Here is a 19,338-nt window from a genome sequence, read left to right as displayed (position 1 = left end):
AGGAAAATGACCTCAGAAGAGGGCAGATGCATTATGAAAAGTGATGCGGGCCGGTACATTGGGGGACCAAATCCAAGCGCTATTTCAATGGAAGTAATAGTTGAATAGGGCACACTGACCATTATGGCTTCTCTCTAGCCCCTCAGTGTTTAAATGCAGTGACTTGTGACAGCCTAGTCCTTCTCAGATGTTAGATGAAGATGTTCTGGGAAGACTGTAATAAACCTAACATAAAGAGCCCCATTTGAAATTCTAAAGTTGTTTAGTCTGTAATCTAAACATGCCTGGGTTGTATGGTAGGCAAATGGGAGGGTCCACTAAGGACTCCTGAGAAAGAACTTTACTAAGGGACCAAGGGGCTACTGAGAATGAAGTTTATCCTAAACAAAGAGCTGTTTTTGCAGTACAGTGGCTTAGTCCAACTATAGCTGGTCAGTGATGACAGGAAGAGCCTCTTTGAATTTAGCACAGTCATCATGGCCCAGCTCCAAGAACATCTTGAGTTGAAGGAGAAGATTATGCAATCAAGAGTGAGTTCAATTTGCACTGGTCATCATCTGTTTTACATATGGTAATGTATATGTTTCATGCTATTCTCTTAATCATCCCACCCTTGCCTCCTCCCACTGAGTCCAAATTCTATTCTTTATATCTATGACTCCTTTGCTGCCCTGCATGCAGGATCACAGTTATTGTATTTCTAAATTCTATATATAAACAGCAGGGCACCCAAAGCTGGTGCTCTGGGATAACGCAGAGGCATAGAGTGGGGAGGGAGGTAGGAGGGGGAATCAGGATGGGGGGAACACATCTATACCTCTGGCCAATTCATGTTGATGTATGGAAAAAAAAAATCACAATATTGTAATTATCCTCCAATTAAATAAATTAATTAAAAAAAGAGTGAGTTGAAATTGAGGCACTTTTTTTTTTAAGATCTTACTGAAGACGCAAGTTAAAGACAAAGGAGAAAGGGAAAGGTATATCCATTTGAATGAAGAGTTTCAAAGAATAGCAAGGAGAGATAAGAAAGACTTCCTCAGCGTTCAATGAAAGAAATAGAGGAAAACAATAGAATGGGAAAGACTAGAGATGTCTTCAAGAAAATTAGAGATACCAAGGGAAAATTTCATGTAAAGATAGGCACAATAAAGGACAGAAATGATATGGACCTAACAGAAGCAGAAGATATTAAGAAGAGGTGGCCAAAATACACAGAAGATCTTCATGACCCAGATAACCATGATGGTGTGATCATTCACCTAGAGTCAGACATCCTGGAATGCAAAGTCAAGTGGGCCTTAGGAAGCATCACTACAAGCAAAGCTAGTGGAGGTGATGGAATTCCAGTTGAGTTACTTGAAATCCTAAAAGATGATGCTGTGAAAGTGCTGCACTCAATATGCCAGCAAATTTGGAAAACTCAGCAGTGGCCACAGGACTGGAAAAGGTCAGTTTTCATTCCAGTCCCTAAGAAAGGCAATGCCCAAGAATGTTTAAACTACTGCACAATTGTACGTATCTCACACACTAGCAAAGTAATACTCAAAATTCTCCAAGCCAGGCTTGAACAGTACATGAACTGTGAACTTCCAGGTGTTCAAGCTGGATTTAGAAAAGGCAGAGGAAGCAGAGATCAAGTTGCAAACATCCATTGGATCATCAAAAGCAGAAAAACATCTACTTCTGCTTTATTGACTATGCCAAAGCCTTTGACTGTGTGGATCACAACACATTCTGGAAAATTCTTAAAGAGATAGGAATACCAGACCACCTGACCTGCCTCCTGAGAAATCTGTATGCAGGTCAAGAAGCATCATTTAGAACTGGACATGGAATAACAGACTGGTTCCAAATTGGGAAAGGAGTACATCAAGGCTGTGCATTGTCAACCTGCTTATTTAACTTATATGCAGAGTACATCATGAGAAATGCCAGGCTGGATGAAGCACAAACTGGAATCAAGATTGCCGGGAGAAATTTCAATAACCTCAGATATGCAAATGACACTACCGTTATGGCAGAAAGCAAAGACGAACTAAAGAGCCTCTTGATGAAAGTGAAAGAATAGAGTGAAAAAGTTAGCTTAAAACTCAACACTCAGAAAACTAAGATTATGGCATCTGGTCCCATCACTTCATGGCAAATAGATGGTAACAGTGACATACTTTATTTTTTTGGGCTCCAAAATCACTGCAGATGGTGACTGCAGCCATGAAATTAAAAGATGCTTGCTTCTTGGAAGAAAAGCTATGACCAAAGTAGACAGCATGTGAAAAAGCAGAGACGTTACTTTGCCGACAACGGTCTGTACAGTCAAAGCTATGGTTTTCCCAGTAGTCATGTATGGAGGTGAGAGTTGGGCTATAAAGAAAGCTGAGCACTGATGAATTGATGCTTTAAAACTGTGGTGTTGAAGAAGACTCTTGAGAGTCCCTTGGACTGCAAGGAGATCCAACCAGTCCATCCTAAACGAAATCAACCCTGAATATTCATTGGAAGAACTGATGCTGAAGCTGAAACTCCAATACTTTGGCCACCTGATGTGAAGAACTGACTCATTGGAAAAGACCCTGATGCTGGGGAAGATTGAAGGCGGGAGGAGAAGGGGACGACAGAGGATGAGATGGTTGGATGGCATTACGAACTCAATGGACATGAGTTTGAGTAAATTTTGGGAGTTGGTGATGGACAGGGAGGCCTGGTGTGCTGTAGTCCGTGGGGTCAGAAAGAGTGGACATGACTGAGTGACTGAACTGAACTGAATACACAAGGCAGTGAGCCGCCTGTGCAGTGGAATATAGCACAGGAGGTTGAAGAGTTACTTTTCGGAATTTATTATAATATCAAGACAATAATTATTATTGCAAGGAGTCAAATTATTGCATGGGTCAAGAAATGAAATTCCTGTAATTGCAGGTAGGGATGAAGCTGTAGAAAATTTTTGTTATTATGACTCTCTTTTTAGCTTTGGATGATATCGCCTGGCCAAACACAGCTTATGCAGATTCCTGTTATATGTATTTCTGGGGTTTATGTAACTTGCAGCTTTGTAGGTAGATACCTATCACTGTAAGTGAAAGTGTTCTTTGCTCAGTCATGTCCCACTCTTTGCGAACCCCTGGACTGTAGCCCACCAGGCTCCTCTGTCCATGGAATTGTCCAGGCAAGAATACTGGAGTGGCTTGCCATTCCTTTCTCCAGGGGATCTTCCTGACCCAAGGATTGAAGCTGAGTCTTCTGCATTGCAGGCAGATTTTTTACTGTCTGAGCCACCAGGAATTGATGCTTTCAAACAGTGGTTCTGGAGAAGACTCTTCAGAGTCCCTTGGACTGCAAGGAGATCAAATCAGTTAATCCTAAAGGAAATACACCCTGAATATTTATTGGAAGAACTGGTGCTGAAACTCCAATATTTTGGCCACCTGATGTGAAGAACTGAAACATTAGAAAAGACCCTGATGCTGGGGAAGATTGAGGGCCAGAGGAGAAGGGGGTGACAGAGGATGAGATGGTTGGATGGCATCACTGACTCAGTGGACACGAGTTTGAGCAAACTCCGGGAGATATGAAGGACAGGGAAGCCTGGCGTGCTGCAGTCCATGGGGTCACAGAGAGTTGTACACGACCCAGCGACTGAACAACGTCAACAACCCATCACTGATGAAGCCTCATCGATACTTTAAAGATCCTAATTCTGTGTAGCAGAGGTTTTCCTGTGCTAAGAACCACAAATTCAGATAATACTGAAACAAAAACAAAACAATGAAAGGGAAACCCAGAAATGCCTGGTTAGAATTCAATGCCATTTCTAAGAGGAGCTCTGTAACCGACAAAGATTCTTGCAGGGCTTGGAGATATGATCTGATTGGGTTAATAGTACAGAAGGGTTAAATTCAGAATGAAAGGTAAGTCTTTAAGAGTTTTTTTGTTTTGTTCTTTTAATTATCAAAAATGTATGCAGATACATTTGTTTTCCCATAAACATCAAGCCAAGAAACTCCTTAAAATATCTGAGCATCTCTTTTTCCATCTCCGTACACTCATATAGATCCACAGGATGCCAAAACATCCAGAATTCATCAAGAGAGCTAATCAGACTCTTATTGTGCAAATGATGAAACTCAGATCCAGAAAGCAGAAATGAGTTGACTGGTGAACATCAGATCCAGAATTCAGGTCTCTTTACTCCTTGTTTACTTCTAGATTCTTCAAGATAAACCTCTGTTCCTCTCCCAGGAGAGTGCCAAAAGCACAGGTTCACTACAAAGACAGGTATGCAGCTCAGAGCATCCAAGACGACTTCATATGTCTAAGGATCTAAAACAGCAAGGAGCCCGCCCTTTCCCTTTCCAGGTAGGGTTGGCAACTTAACTAACATGTGTTTCCAAAATTTCCTTGGAGGGCTAGGTTGAGACCTGGCCTCTCACCTGTAGCTGGGCTGTTGCTGCAAGCATCTTCTGCCGAGTTTGTAGTACTGTGGACGAGGACATGGAGATAGGTATGCTTTGCCTCAACCACCTTATATCTTCCCACATACAAGACAGCTGCAAAAGAAGTCACGAGGTCATATCATCATTCAAGCCAGCGCATGATTTAGGTTGTGGCATCAAAGCAAAGCAGTCAGGAGGAAACCTGACACCTGATGTTTGTTCTCCAGTCCATTTTCAGATACATGCAAAACAACTTTTTGATCTCTGTCCAACTGGAAAAAGATCTGAATGTTAATGAAACAATCAGATCCCCATTTTAGTCTTTGCCAAATGATCCCATAACTCAGAATACTGGAGATACAATCTGACAGGATGGAAGCTTCTTTGCTCTGAAAATGTGTAGATACTATTTTGGCATTTTTAATGACAAAGGGCATATCAGGCCAGAAAGAGACCATTGAGATAATTTACTCCCACTCCAATATTTTGATCACTGGAGATTCCTCAACTTCTCAACTAAAGTTTTAGAGATTTATGTGAGGTACTGTTGGTGCAAAGTGGGGAAGAATAAAATTAGAACTCAGGATACCTTTGTGAACCACAGAAAATCTTGTGTAATGGAACTCGTGTGAGAGTCATCTATTTCAACAATCGGTATTTGATCTTCATTGGTGACTAACATATTGTCTTTGTAATAAAATATAACAGCTATGTAGAGTCCCCTGAAAAGAAAAAGCAAAATAAAAATTGTCCTCAACCATCTTCTCCAAGCCTGAATCATAGAAATAGTATTTTTGGGCATGATAAATGATAATTTAAAATATACTTATGAAAATATTCTTGTTAAGTATCACAAATTTATTGGCTAGAATTCAAAGAAATAATTCTTTTGTCCAGATTCTCAGAAAAAAGGTGAATTTTATATTCTTTTAATAATAAAACAGCAATATTTACCAAGTTTCCACTCAGAACCAAAATCAGTAGATTCCTGAGATGCTAAGACTTCCTGGAAAAACTACAAAGGACCCACCGTTTCAAGGTCTTCACAAACTTGTTTGAGGAATGGAATAGGTGTTTCAGGCTCCTGGAGACTGACGGCTTGCGGCCCGAGGTTTGCACTTTTGAACTTTCTGGAACACAGAACAAAGTACAGTGTAAATAAACTTCACTGGAAGAAGAGCGCTCTCAGCGCCTTCCTCCCATCTTTCTGCCTTTCTCTCCCCTGTCCTCTCAGTGCACTTATGTTCAGTTTCAGAGGGACTCAGCTCATTCACTCTGTCTAGGAGCTTCTGTATCTTGAGATGCCAGTAGTTAACTCAGTTAGTGAATAGCTCCTCAAAAATGTTGAAAATGAGTAACGTTTATAACTCCAGGGGAAATCACTCTGGTGTTCTGTTTATATCCTCCTTATTTATCATGAGGTGGAATAAAAATAAATAGAATCAACTTTTGTCCCCAGCACATATTGCCTTTTAATATTCACACACTTCTCAATGTTGGCAAAACTCTTATTAGACTACATATTCCATTGATTTTTTTTTTCATTATAAAATTAATATAGGCACATTACAGGAAGTCTGGAGCATAGAAAAGGAATAACACCCCACACATGCCATCTTGCCACTTTAGCACAACCATTGCTAATATTCTGGGGTAGTTTTTTTTTTTTTTTGCCCAGAGTGTATGTTGGCTTACAAAAATAGCTGTAGGCATGGTTAACATCTTCATTATTCAGAAGAAAATACTGAGATAGGTTAAGTGGTTTGTCTACAAAAACCGGTACCCAGATGAACACATTTATTCACTGAAAAATATTTATTGGGACACCACTATATGTTAGGTTCTGTGGTTACTGTGATGAGCAAATCATCCATTGCTTCTGTTTAGCTTTTTTATTTACAGTCTGGAGCTCTCACTGATAAAACTAGTAGCATTGAAACATATACATTACCAGATGTAAAATGACAGCTAGTGGGAAGTTGGTGTATAACACAGGGAGCTCAGTGATAACCTAGTGATAGGTTATCTCGTGCTATCTGTGATAACCTAGAGGAGTAGATGGGGTAGGGGGTGGGAGCGAGGTTCAGGAGGGAGGGGACATATGTATATTTATGGCTGATGCATGTTGCTGTACGGCAGAAACCAACAAAACATTGTAAAGCAATTATACTTCAGTTAAAAAAAAAAGTAATAGATTTCCTGTAACAGTATTTGCAAAGAGTGCTCCCTAGAGCTGACCTAGATGATCATTGCTTTAATTCTTAAGTATAATTAATGAATGGAAGATGAAGTTGTTGGGATCATCACCAAACTCTTGACAGACATGTTACTGGGGATGAGAACAGTCTGTCACTGCTCTTAGACATGGAAACCTGGGCAGATGGCCTGTGCCTGAGGCCCAGTGTGGTTCTGCCTATGATCCTAGAGGAGAAGTTGGGAATGAGCTGACTGATGCAAGCTCTCATGCCGGGTTCCCTTGTGCTGATAGTGGTTAGTCCTGCCAGGACAAAGCAAAAGCATTTTCTTCTAACTTGAACATGAATGGCTGGTCATATCCTGCTTGAACCGCTGCTGGGACTTGTGATTAAAGGGAGCATATTGAACATATTCATCACATGCTACTCTCTTCCAAACCTTACTAAAAGCAGAGTTGTTGTTCAGTTGTTCAGTCGTGTCCGACTCTGCGACCCCATGGACTGCAGCACGCCAGGCTTCCCTGTCCTTCACCAACTTCCAGAGCCTGCTCAAACTCATGTCCATCGAGTTGGTGATGCTGTCCAATCATCTCATTCTCTGTCATCCCCTTCTCCTCCTGCCTTCAGTCTTTCCTAGCATCAGGGTCTTTTCTAATGAGTTAGCTCTTTGCACCAGGTGGCCAGAGTACTGAAGCTTCAACCTCAGCATCAGTCCTTCCAACGAATATTCAGGGTTGATTTCCTTTAGGATTGACTGGTTTGATCTCCTTGCTGTCCAAGGGATTCTCAAGAATCTTCTTTAATACCACAATTCAAAAGCATCAATTCTTAAGCACTCAGCCTTCTTTATGGTTCAACTCTCACATCCATACATGACTACTGGTAAAACCATAGCCTTGACTAGATGGACCTTTGTCGGCAAAGTCACTGCTTTTTAACATGGCTGCCTAGGCTGTTCATAGCTTTTCTTCTAAGGAGGAAGCATCTTTTAATTTCATAGCTGCATTCACCATCTGCAGTAATTTTGGAGCCCAACAAAACAAAGTCTGTCACTGTTTCCATTGTTTCCCCATCTATTTGCCATGAAGTAATGGGACTGGATGCCATGATCTTCATTTTGTGAATGCTGAGTTTTAAGCCAGCTCTTTCACTCTCCTCATTCACCTTCATCAAGAGGCTCTTTAGTTCCACTTTGCTTTCTGCCATAAGGACGGGGTCATCTGCATATCTAAGGTTATTGATATTTCTCCTGGCAGTCTTGATTCCAGCTTGTGCTTCATCTAACCCAGCATTTCGCATGATGTACTCTGCATATAAGTTAAAGTGGAGTGACTATATACAGTCTTGACATACTCCTTCCCTAATATGCAGTCAGTCTGATGTTCCATGTCCAGTTCTGTTGTTTCTTGACCTGCGTATAGGTTTCTCAGGAGGCAGATCAGGTGGTCTGGTATTCCCATCTCTTGAAGACTTTTCCACAGTTTGTTGTAATCCACACAGTTAAAGGCTTTGGCATAGTCAATGAAGCAGATATTTCCCTGGAATTCTCTTGCTTTTTCAATGATCCAGTGGATGTTGGCAATTTGATCTCTGGTTCCTCTGCCTTTTCTAAATCCAGCTTGAACATCTGGAAGTTCTTCGTTCACATACGGTTGAAGCCTGGCTTGGAGAATTTTGAGCATTACTTTGCTAGTGTGTGAGATGAGTGCAATTGTGCAGTAGATTGAACATTATTTGGCATTGCCTTTCTTTGGGATTGAAATGAAAACCGACCTTTTCTAGTTGAAATATATGTTTTTCTGGAATTCTCTTGCTTAAGAGATTTAAAAAAGAAGAAGGGATATAAATCTATAAAGACAAAGAGATAGGAAAGGAGATAAAAGCAAGTGAATTTTGGTAGCTAGGAAGCAGATGGACAGAGGGATTTAGTAGAGTTGAGGAAGATGAATCCTCGGCCAACAGTGGAGAAAGTTGAAAAGTAACATGACTCACCCCATGGGCATCATACATTGCTAGAAGTGAATGATGAATGTGGAGCTAAAATGAGGAGGTTTTGTTGAAATCTGTTTAAGAAGTAGTTAGAGATCTAGATAGCCTTCCCTATCCCTTCCCCATTCTAGATGAAAGATGGTAGCTTAATTTCAGGAAAGAAGAAACAGAGCTCTTTGGTGTGAAAGACATGATGTATGGTTATAAATGGAAGGAGGGAGTGGTATGTACTCAAAACAAGTGGATTAAATGAAAGCTTCCTTACAGCATATTTCCCCACTGGCCTCTGGGAACACTGGGACTCAAACTTCTATCCTCCAGGCAGAACACTGGAAATAGTGTCTGTGGAGGCTCTGATTAGCATAAGAATACACCTAAAGATTCTGACATTGGCTTTATTACTTTCCTAAAGATAAGGCTATGCTGGATCACTCTACAGTGGTGTGTTTAAGAGCCCCATCCTTGTGTTCAAAGCTTCTCAACAGCTACTGAGTTCTCTTCTCTTAAATCTGAGCACATATACAAGGATCACTAGGCAGTTTGGATAACATATAACAGAAAAAGCACAGGCCAAAAACAAGCAAAAGAGCAGTTTAGAGAGGAGTCTATGTTGAAAAAAGAAAACACAAAATGAAAAAAAGCCAATCATTAGTAGCCTGAGAGACAAGCAAAGACTTTGCATCCTTGTAAAAAAGATAAGCGTCTGTAAGAGAAATTTTCAGAGAACAACAGAGAGCATCAGAAACTGGAAATATGTTATTGAAGCCTGAAAAGCCAACTAAGAAGCAAAATTGGGGGAATCTGCAAGAAAGTGGCGCAAAGGAACATGAAATGTAGGAGACGAAAAAAACAAATGGGGCTGGTTTATGAGGTTCAAGTATCTGAATTAGGGTTCTCATAGGAGAGAGCAGAGCAAAAGGAGGGGAAGAAATAATTAAAGAAATAATTTAAGAAAATATCCCATAATTGAAAGCTATAAGTTTCCATATTGAAAGGGCTTGCCAAATGTGCAGCACAACAGACAAAAAGAGCCACTCAAAGGGACATAGCAGTGAAATTTTAGAATAGTGAAGTTATAAAGAAAGCTTAAAAACTTCCAGGGCAGGAAAAAGTAGCTTTCATATAAAACTTTTGGAATCAGAATAGTGTCAGACTTTTCAGCACTGAAGGCTTGAAAATGATGAATATGAAGGAAAATTATTTCAGTTGAGAATTCTACATGTATCTAAATCCTTAAATAAATATTAAATAAAATAAATAAATCTCCAGACACTTAATGTATCTAAAAATTAGCTCCCAAGTATCCTATGAGGAAGTTACTAGAGGAAAGGCTCCACCAATGACAGACAAACCCCAGAAAAAGGAAGAGATGGTAAACAGAGGAATTCCAATATTGGAGAGTGGCAAGAAGAATCCTCAATATGGTGATGAAAGGAGATCCTGGAGTGACAGCTATTTAACAGACACGGGGGCATCCAGTAACCAGTCTAAACTGGAGCAGGTTAGAGGACTCTATGAGAGGTTTCTTTAAGAAGGTGCACTCGAAACAATACTTATGTATCTGATTGTACTGAGAGAAAATTGATGAAACTGGAGAGTAGCTTGGGGATTAGTTAGTTATAACATGGAAAGATAAAAAAACACATAATAAAAGTTAAGTATTATCTACAGGGGAAATAAAATTTTATCTAGGAAAGGAAAATGATCATAAAATTTATATGATCATTATAACATTAGCAATAAATATTGATCTTATTAAAATTACAATATTAGGAGGGTGTATGCGTGCTTAGTCACTCAGTCATGTCAAATCTTTGTAACCCCGTGGACTATAGCCCACCAGGCTTCTTTGTCCATGGGATTCTCCAGGCAAGAATACTTGAATGCATTGCCATTCTCTTCTCTGGGGGGTAAGGAAGATAAGGGGGTAGGAATTATATGTGCTTGTAAGAGAGTGGAGGGATAAAAAAGAAATAATCATCTTCCTTAGTGAAATAGTAACTATAATTTTTAAAAATCAGGAATTAGCAATATAACCCTGTTATTTAGAGATAGAGGAAAAAACATCAAAATAATTGAGCCTTTAGGGAATAAAAAACAGATGATGGGAGAAATTGCTTTTTCTTTAATAATAAAACTTTTCTTAATGCTTTATTTATTTTAAGTCATTCAGTTCTCAAATAACTGACAGATTTACATAATTCTTATTTGCATTTTATAAGTGAGCAAAGTGAGGTATAGAGAAGGTGGAAATTTACTTAAGATCACACAACTTTGTAAATGTTCAGCCTGTGTTTGAACCCACATAAATCTGGCTTCAGAGTACAGTCATGTATAACTTAATTAAAAATGAAGACTAAACTAAAAAAAAATTAGGCTAAAAAGAAAATGAGAAATGCTGCTACTAGCTGGGGAAGGGGCCCATGAAAATGTCAAATATTCCAGATCTCCAGTTTGGACAAATAGTAGAATTACACTTCTTGGAGCTCTTGTGGTTGGGTTGGGGCCATGTGACCAGTTTTGCCGATGGATTTTGAGTGTGAATGTTAGTCTTGTCCATATGAGACCTTCAAGTGTCTTTTTTCCCCCATGGGTTCTGACAAATATTTCTAGAAGGAGTATCATGACAGGACTGATGGATAGCCAGCCCTCAGCTGACCAGTGACAGACATATAGTAGTAGCACATGGGAGAAATAAATATTTTGCAGTTCATTTGGGTACTGCAGCATGACACAGCCCATCTTGACTGATGAAAGTGAAAGTATTAGTCACCCAGTTGTGTCCGACCCTTTGCAACCCCAGGAACTGTAACCCACCAGGCTTCTCGTCTATGAAATTCTCCGGGCAAGAATAGTGGAGAGGGTAGCCATTCCCTTCTCCAGAGGATCTTCCTGACCCAGGGATCGAACCCAGGTCTTCTGCATTGCAGGCAGACTTTTTTTTACTGTCTGAGTCACCAGACTGCTACAAGATCTAAGCTCACTTCTCTCCCAAGAACACTGTGGCTTCTATTCTGTTTTTGCTTAGTTCAGAATTCTGGAGCAATGGTTAGTTTTCTGGACTCTGAATGCAGCTGATCTTTAGTTTTTAAGTGCTTAGAGCATAGAGAGTTTATTTTATTCATACCAGTACATCTAGCACCTAACACATAGTAGACAATGTTTCAGTTAATGTTTGCCAGTTGAAAAATTGGAAAATAATTGAAATTCACTCCTGTAGGGAACTGCTTTAGTGAACACAGTTGACTTCTTTATATTTCATTATGTATGTCGGGGCATTAACCTTGTGAACAATCAAGGCCATGCAATATCGCCACTGAATTTCCATCTCTAAAGATGTGAATTAGCTGTGGCCAGTTCTTTAGCCAAAAATAAAGAAATTAATGTGGGTTTTGGTATCTTCTGTGTGGGGCTTTGGTAGGAGAAGGAATGTTTTGTTATTAATTCTGCATTTAGAATATGCTGTGTGTTTATTAAGTACTACAGGCTCATTACAATGGAGTCAGTGATTCCACTTTAATTCTAGGACATATAAAGTGCTGAGGATGGAGAGTGCTCCATTCTTCAATTGGAAGAACAATGGAAAAAAATAAGCTAGAGTTTGCCAAGTGCCTACACTATGCCAGATGAGTTTAATCCATTATCTGGTTTAACTCTTAAAACAGTCCTTCAGATGGATATCATTATGCTGGCTTTTTCTGATAGGGAAGTTATGGCTCAGAGAGGTTAAATGCTTTTCTAAGTATGCACAGTAAGTTGTAAAAATGGGATTTTAAATAATTGTTTTTTCTAATTATGAAAGTTGTAAACCACATAGTATCAATGTACTTGAGTATTTTAAACAAAAGTTTTGTGGTTTTCTGTATACAATACCTAATTATCCTTCTTTTATCCTTTTAGACTTAGAAAGATTTATGTTGTATCATCTTGGAAGATCATTTGTTTTACCCTGGTGTATGACAGGTCAATGTTCCTCAAAGTTTGTACCTTGGAACCCTAATTCTGTAAAAAAGGTTTTACAATGGCCAAATAAGTTTGGAAAATGCTTGCTTAACCAAATTCAAAATGTCTTTTTATCAGAGTCTTTAATGTCTATTTTAGATTTCCAATAAAGGGATATATAATGTAACAATCCCATTTACTTGACTGGAGACCCTCTTTCAGCTGAGCAAATTATGCAACCACTCTTCTTTGGAACACACTTTAGGTACTGTTTAAATATCCAATGTTCATTTCAATATAAAAATACTCTTCTCTTTTGGGAATTCTACTTAATGCCTTACTTAAATCTTGCTTGATGCTATGTGTATATTTATATCCCTGTGGGGGGAAAATATGTACATGATAAAAGTTGAATGGCAACTATAGAAATAACTGGGCTGTCAAGACAATCATTTTCTGATTATTGGACTGTAACCCAGTAGTATTGGAGAGAGCATCTAAATCCTCAGATAATAGAAAAAACAATCCCTCATTCCATGAGTAGTTTTAGCTTTCCCCCTCTGATCTTTATCAGAAAACACAAAATGGCTTATGAATTGCAAAGAAAAATCTATCCAATTGCTTTATCATTTTTGCATGCCATGCAGGAGCTGAAGGACAGGGAAATGATGGAAAGGCAGAAGAAGAGAAATGAGCCTAGGTAATGCATGGCTTGGTTAAATGGACCCTGGATAACTGAGAACTGAGGGTATTTTGGCCAATGTGGAATGTTGAAGGCTCTTGTCTGGCTAAAGTTTTCCTAGAGATCCAAGAATGAAATTCCACTTGGGTTTCCTTCTCAGGATACTTCCATGCATATTCAAATCTCCTAATGAACCAACCACTCATTAGAACATGATTTTCTTGCAAACACTTTCGCTCATTTCTAGCTATAGCTGGCATTTCTTAACGGCTCTGTTGTCATAGCTATATAGCAACTGGGAACAACTTTTGCTAGTGCTTAATATGATTTCCTTATACCCAGTCAAAACCCGTTTAGCATTTCTTAGTTCAACCATAGATTTCTAACCTAGCTGGTCCAGCAGTGCCCTATTCTAGAGAGTACAATGCAGTTAGAGATCTGATGGGTGAAGGAGCATGGAAAATGAAAACTTTATGGAACTTTTAATTCTCCAAATAAAACTAAGTGCCTGCTCCACAAATCATTACACAGATCAGAAACCTGACCCTGTCCTGTTTGAACAACCCAAGTAGAAAATAATCTTTTTAAAGCTTCTCAGAGATTTTCTGGGTATAGTTAGCTACGTCTAGATCTAGAGAAGGTGTGCTCTACTTTCTCATGAGCAATAGTGCAGGGAAAGATTAAAATTCAGGATGAGATTAAAAGCCAGTGCCCAGTCTTGATGTAAGAGTGGGACACAAAAATGAGCTGTAACAAGAATACTGGCTTGGAGACAGAAAGCCTACATTGGTATCTTGGTTCTGTTTCTTCTTGGCATTTTGACCTTGGTCAAGCCACTTAGCCTCAGTGATACTTTCCAAAATGAGGATGAAAAGAGATATTGAATGTGAAATTGCATGTAAACTTTATTATAAACATACACAAAAGTTTGCTGATACAATTTGGTTGAGCTTCCACAGGCATGCTCAGAGAATTTTTGTTGCAGGTGAAAAGTTTGAGGGTGAGCATCCCAAAGACCCCGCACACTGAGAGGTTCTGTGAAGGTGCAGTTTAAATAAAACTAGTGGCAGTTGCTATTTTTCCTGTACTTGTTTGCAAACTGTTCCTATGGAGTGAGGGTGTGAAAGAAAAAGGAAGGGAAGGAAGGGAGAGTCTCTTCTCAAGGGTTAAAGCAAGATAGTGCTGTAAAGTGATTCCAGATGTACAAATATTAATATCTCTCTCCCTCCTTGATGAATGAGAAGGTATGACCCAGTTAGGAAGCTGCTAAAATTACCGGCGCCACCGAGACCTCAGTCGATGGCCCGGAGGAGATTTTTATCCTTACCCCGGCAACTATAATGCTGATGAAGGGCTCGGACCTGCTGCAGCAGACCTTCCAAAACTTCACTCTGTCCCTTGTGTCTGGGCGCTCTGTCGTCATAGTCTTTCCAGTCTATTGAACAAAAGAAATAAACAGAGTGAAATTTTCAAGTAGCAGAGGCCTCTTCCCTGCCTTGCCTCGGGAGCTGAGTTTTATCATACTACCCACAGACTCTGTGGGTGAGCACCCAGCACTCGTACAGTGAGCAGGAACTGCCAAGGGTTCGGAAGCTGCCATTGTTCAGGCCCTGCACAAAACAGTAATTGTGGTTGGTGTCTTGTGTTGGGCCGTTTCAAGGCAAGAGAAAATGGTAATTGAAAGCCAAAAGAAAATAGAGGATTTGGGAGTCCAATGTCCCCTCCCGCAGCTCCTTACCCGCCTTTTCAGCATCCGTGTCCTAATCAGTTCCCCTGTCACCTCTCCATTCAGCACCCCAGGTTGCGACTGCATTTCCAGAGAAGGAAAGAAAGGGGTGGGAATGTGCAGACGAGATGAAATCCACAGTCCCAATGCTTTTATTGCAGGTTTCACACTTTTGGCCAAATTGACATTTCTTTCCAAGGAAAGAGCCCATGTCAGATGCCAAGAAATGGAAATCTACATTTTAGCTCTAATGAATGTCTGCTTTGGTTAGCTGGCACAGCAACGCCTGCACATACTCGGGGCCACCAACCACCCTGTCTGCTCAGTCTCTAAGTATACAGTATTAGCTTACATGGCAAATTTAAATTGCAATACCCACTGAGATTTTTCTCCCTCTTCTATTTTCATTCCATTTGGCTATGATGATATCAAAAGTAATAATCCGTATGGGTCTAATGTCAAGATTATAATTCTGCTGTCTCCAACCCTAGTTTTTTTTTTTTCCCAGCAGGTCAGTCATTTCATAGTCCATCCCTTTCCTCCTCTAATCTCTTTCCCCCGGCTTTTACTTTCTGGATCTTTCAAAAGCAACAACTTAAAGTGCTTCTTAGTTTAAATGCTTTCTCTAAAATTGGTAGACATTCTTTTCAAGAAAAGACAGTTAGTTCATGAATATATCTGAGGCTTAAGTTCTAATTGAACAAGTTTCAAGTTCCCTCCACCAAGAGTTATTTTAAAATAGCGAGTCCCTCTTGTTTAGCCTCCCTTTTTAAGCTGATGCCATGACAGTTGAAAGTGAAGTGAAAGTGAGAGTTGCTCAGTCACGTCCGACTCTCTGCGACCCCATGGACTATACAGTCCATGGAATTCTCCAGGCCAGAATACTGGAGTGGGTAGCCTCTCCCTTCTCCAGTGGATCTTCCCAACCCAGGAGTCCAACTGGGGTCTCCTGCATTGCAGGCGGATTCCTTACCAACTGAGCCTGAGGGAAGACCACCATCACAGTTAACGTTAGGTAAAAACATTCCGGATTGGTCCATCCTAGGCCAAGCAGTTCAGCATAGTCAGAGAGAACTCAGGTTATGGAGTCAGATAAGTCTGGTTTTAAGCCCTGGCACTTCTGATTCCTAGTTTTGTGTCTGTAAGACAAGTTACTCACACTGACAGTGACTTGGCTCAGTAGTATGAAAAAGGGGTATGGTATCTATCTGGCAGGATTTTTGTGCAGATTAAATGAGAGGTGTATTATATTAGATATTCAGCACAGTGTTACATGGCAAGCCTTATGTAAATAATAACTTAAAAAGAAGGGAACTCATTGATGGAAAGTGAACTTCCTGAATGGGGTATATGGAAACATCATTTCTTACCTTAGCAGATAATTCCCTTTGGAGTGGAAGGCCTCAGAGATTTTCTAATCCCTCTTCCTTCCCATCTACCCACCATGTACCCATCTTCCTTTCACCTCTTAGAAAATAAAGGCCGAGAGATAGCCATTCAGCTTGTTGGTGGCGTAGCCAGGACTATAATAGAGTCTCATGGCCCTCCATATAGTGCTCATTTCCTTATACCATGGCGATGCTTTTGTTTTTGTTTTCTTTTGAGAAGGAGGGTGAGAGTTTGGTTGGAGTCTGTGTGCTGTGGCTTAGCTGTGGTCAACACTGGAGACAGGGAATTGGCATAGGTGCTTTCTGTGGACGCCGTTCCTTGTTGGCAGAAACCATGACTTAATTTCTCTTTGCCTCAGGGTTCTTCTCTGTAAAGTGAGCTTTTGAATCTCTTTTTTAGGTTATTTGTGGTTTCAGAGGAATAATGTAAGTAAAGCACTATTCTGGGCACATTGGAGATGCTCATTAAATGTTGGTAAAGCATTGTGACTTGAAGCATGATGGTGTTCATGTAGAATGGGCTAGGAAAGAGCTTTCACTGGGACATTTAGAAATGTCTGAGGAAACAAATTCCAAGTGGCCCTTGGACTATCTATAGTGGCCCTGGTATCTGGACACAGTGAGAATAAACAATGCTCTTGTGAATTCCCAGAGACCATTATGTGTTTGTTCTCTTAGGTGAATATATCTGAAGTACTCAGATAAGATGAGCAAAGCTGTCTGCTTGAGTGAGACTCCTGGGTGGCTGAATTACTACATGACTCTGAACGTACTCATATATTCTGGGTGTTAATACTGCCATCAATGCAGGGGGAGATGAATTAGACCTGGCTCTTTCAGCTGAGCCCTGTTACCTCAGAGGCGAGCTTGAACTGATGACTTTATGATACATTAGAAAGTTGCTAATGCTAAATTGCAGCCTGAGTGAGCGCTGGACATGATGCCAAGGTTTTTGGAAAGAATGGGTTTTTCTCATAGATGTTTGGAAGGTTCTGATGACTACATAAAATAGGAGACTTTAGGGATGAGGAAGAATATATTAAGAAATCAGGAACCTGACAGGAATAAACTTAGGGTGGTAGGAAAAGAGCAGATTGTGCCACATAATACTGTTCACTGTTCTGGTAATAAGAACACTTCAGTCGCAACACAATGCAGAGCTTACATTCACTGGCGATATCAGGGCTTTCCTGATCATAACTCAGACAAGTCTGTCTGGGTCCTTTTCTCTTGTTATGTACCATGCCACTTAACATCAGTCTATAAAAACACATCAGGGCCTTTTGTAAAAATATTTTTTAAAGTTTTATAGCTTACTGGAACATATTACCAAATTTCCAATTACTCTGTCATGTTAGAATACATTGTCCTCTAGTAAATATCTGAATATTGATATATGTTACATCACAATGTCATACTCTGTTTATAAATAGAACCAGAGTGTTTTTATATTGTTCTTTCCAAGTGACATGGCAAGTCTGCAGCGACTATAATGACATGTTTCTATTTCAGTTCTTTGCCAGATACCCCTACTAATCAAATGTGCTGTTTTAGAAAGTGTTGCCATTTGCTATGTTAATTACCAAGTAATAAGTAACTCTTCCCAGCCCTGGACAACTGTTCTTTTCATTCTGGAGACAGCTCTTCAAATGGGCTGTGAGGGAGAGTATCTGAATAGAATTTGAAGTTTACAGAACCAGGCTCCATCTGATGTTTATAAGTAAATACATAATATAAATCCGAATTTGCATTGGATAAGCATTTGTAGTGGGTTCCCCCTGCCCCACTTTCAGGTGTACTATTTTTTTCCTACTTTTTTTTTTCTTGCTTTTCCATTCCTTCTATCCTTCCATCTTCAAAAATACATATCCTTCCTCTCTGTCCCATCCTGGAATGACATTGGTTCCTTAAGTATCTTAGTATACTAGATAGTATAGTAGTGTCTTATCTTAATTATGCAATATTCCCCACATGTGCTTCTGGAAAGTCTTCAGTAAGAAAGATGCCCAGGTAAGACTGGAATAGGTAAATCAAACGTTAGGGGACTCAGGAGTCTCAGAGATGTTTGGTATTTGTGGTCCAAGGCTCTGTATGGCCCGATTTAGCTATCTGAATCCACAAGAGGCAAAAATACACAGAAGAACTCTACAAAAAAGTTCTTAACGACCCGAACAACCATGATGGTGTGGTCACTCACCTAGAGCCAGACATCCTGGAGTGTGAAGAGGGCCTTAGGAAGCATTACTATGAGCAAAGCTAGTGGAGATGATGGGGGATTCCAGATGAGCTATTTAAAATCCTAAAGGATGCTGCTGTGAAGGTGCTGCACTCAATATGCCAGCAAATTGGGAAAACTCAGCAGTGGCCATAGGACTGGAAAAGGTCAGTTTTCATTCCAATCCCAAAGAAAGACAATGTCAAAGAATGTTCAAACTGCTGCACAATTGCACTTATTTCACATGCTAGCAAGGTAATGCTCAAAATCCTTCAAGCTAGGCTTCAACAGTATGTGAACCAAGAACTTGCAAATGTACAAGCTGGGTTTAGAAAAGGCAGAGGAACCAGAGATCAAATTGCCAACATCTATCGGATCATAGAAAAAGCAAGAGAATTCCAGAAAAAACATCTACTTCTGCTTCATTGACTCTGCTAAAGCCTTTGTGTGGATCACAAAAACTGTGGAAAATTCTTGTAGAGATGGGAATACCAGACCACCTGACCTGCCTCCTGAGAAACCTGTATGCAGGTCAAGAAGCAACAGTTAGAGCTGGACATGGAACAGACTGGTTCCAAATAGGAAAAGGAGTACGTCAAGGCTGTATATTGTCACTCTGCTTATTTAACTTATATGCAGAGTACATCATGCGAAATGCTGGGCTGAATGAATCACAAGCTGGAATCAAGATTGCTAGAAGAAATACCAATAACCTCAGAAATATCAATAACCAAGAGAAATATCAATAACCTCAGAAATATCAATAAT

General features: G+C 39.9%; 1 protein-coding gene across 1 annotated transcript in view; it reads right to left on the bottom strand.

Moving 5' to 3' along the window:
• ANKFN1 (ankyrin repeat and fibronectin type III domain containing 1) overlaps nt 1-19,338 on the bottom strand; it is a 362,043-nt gene that overhangs the window by 53,756 nt on the left and 288,949 nt on the right. Inside the window, exons 10-13 of the mRNA XM_043902728.1 lie at nt 14,569-14,676; nt 5,464-5,563; nt 5,023-5,155; nt 4,431-4,547 (exon numbers count right to left, since the gene is read on the bottom strand). Coding sequence (XP_043758663.1) covers nt 4,431-4,547; nt 5,023-5,155; nt 5,464-5,563; nt 14,569-14,676 — 458 coding nt within the window. The remainder of the gene's footprint in view (nt 1-4,430; nt 4,548-5,022; nt 5,156-5,463; nt 5,564-14,568; nt 14,677-19,338) is intronic.

The sequence above is a fragment of the Cervus elaphus genome, chromosome 5, assembly GCF_910594005.1.
Source record: "Cervus elaphus chromosome 5, mCerEla1.1, whole genome shotgun sequence".
Lineage (NCBI taxonomy): Eukaryota > Metazoa > Chordata > Mammalia > Artiodactyla > Cervidae > Cervus > Cervus elaphus.
Note: the sequence above shows the minus strand (reverse complement) of the source record. Positions and strands in the feature narration are given on the sequence as shown.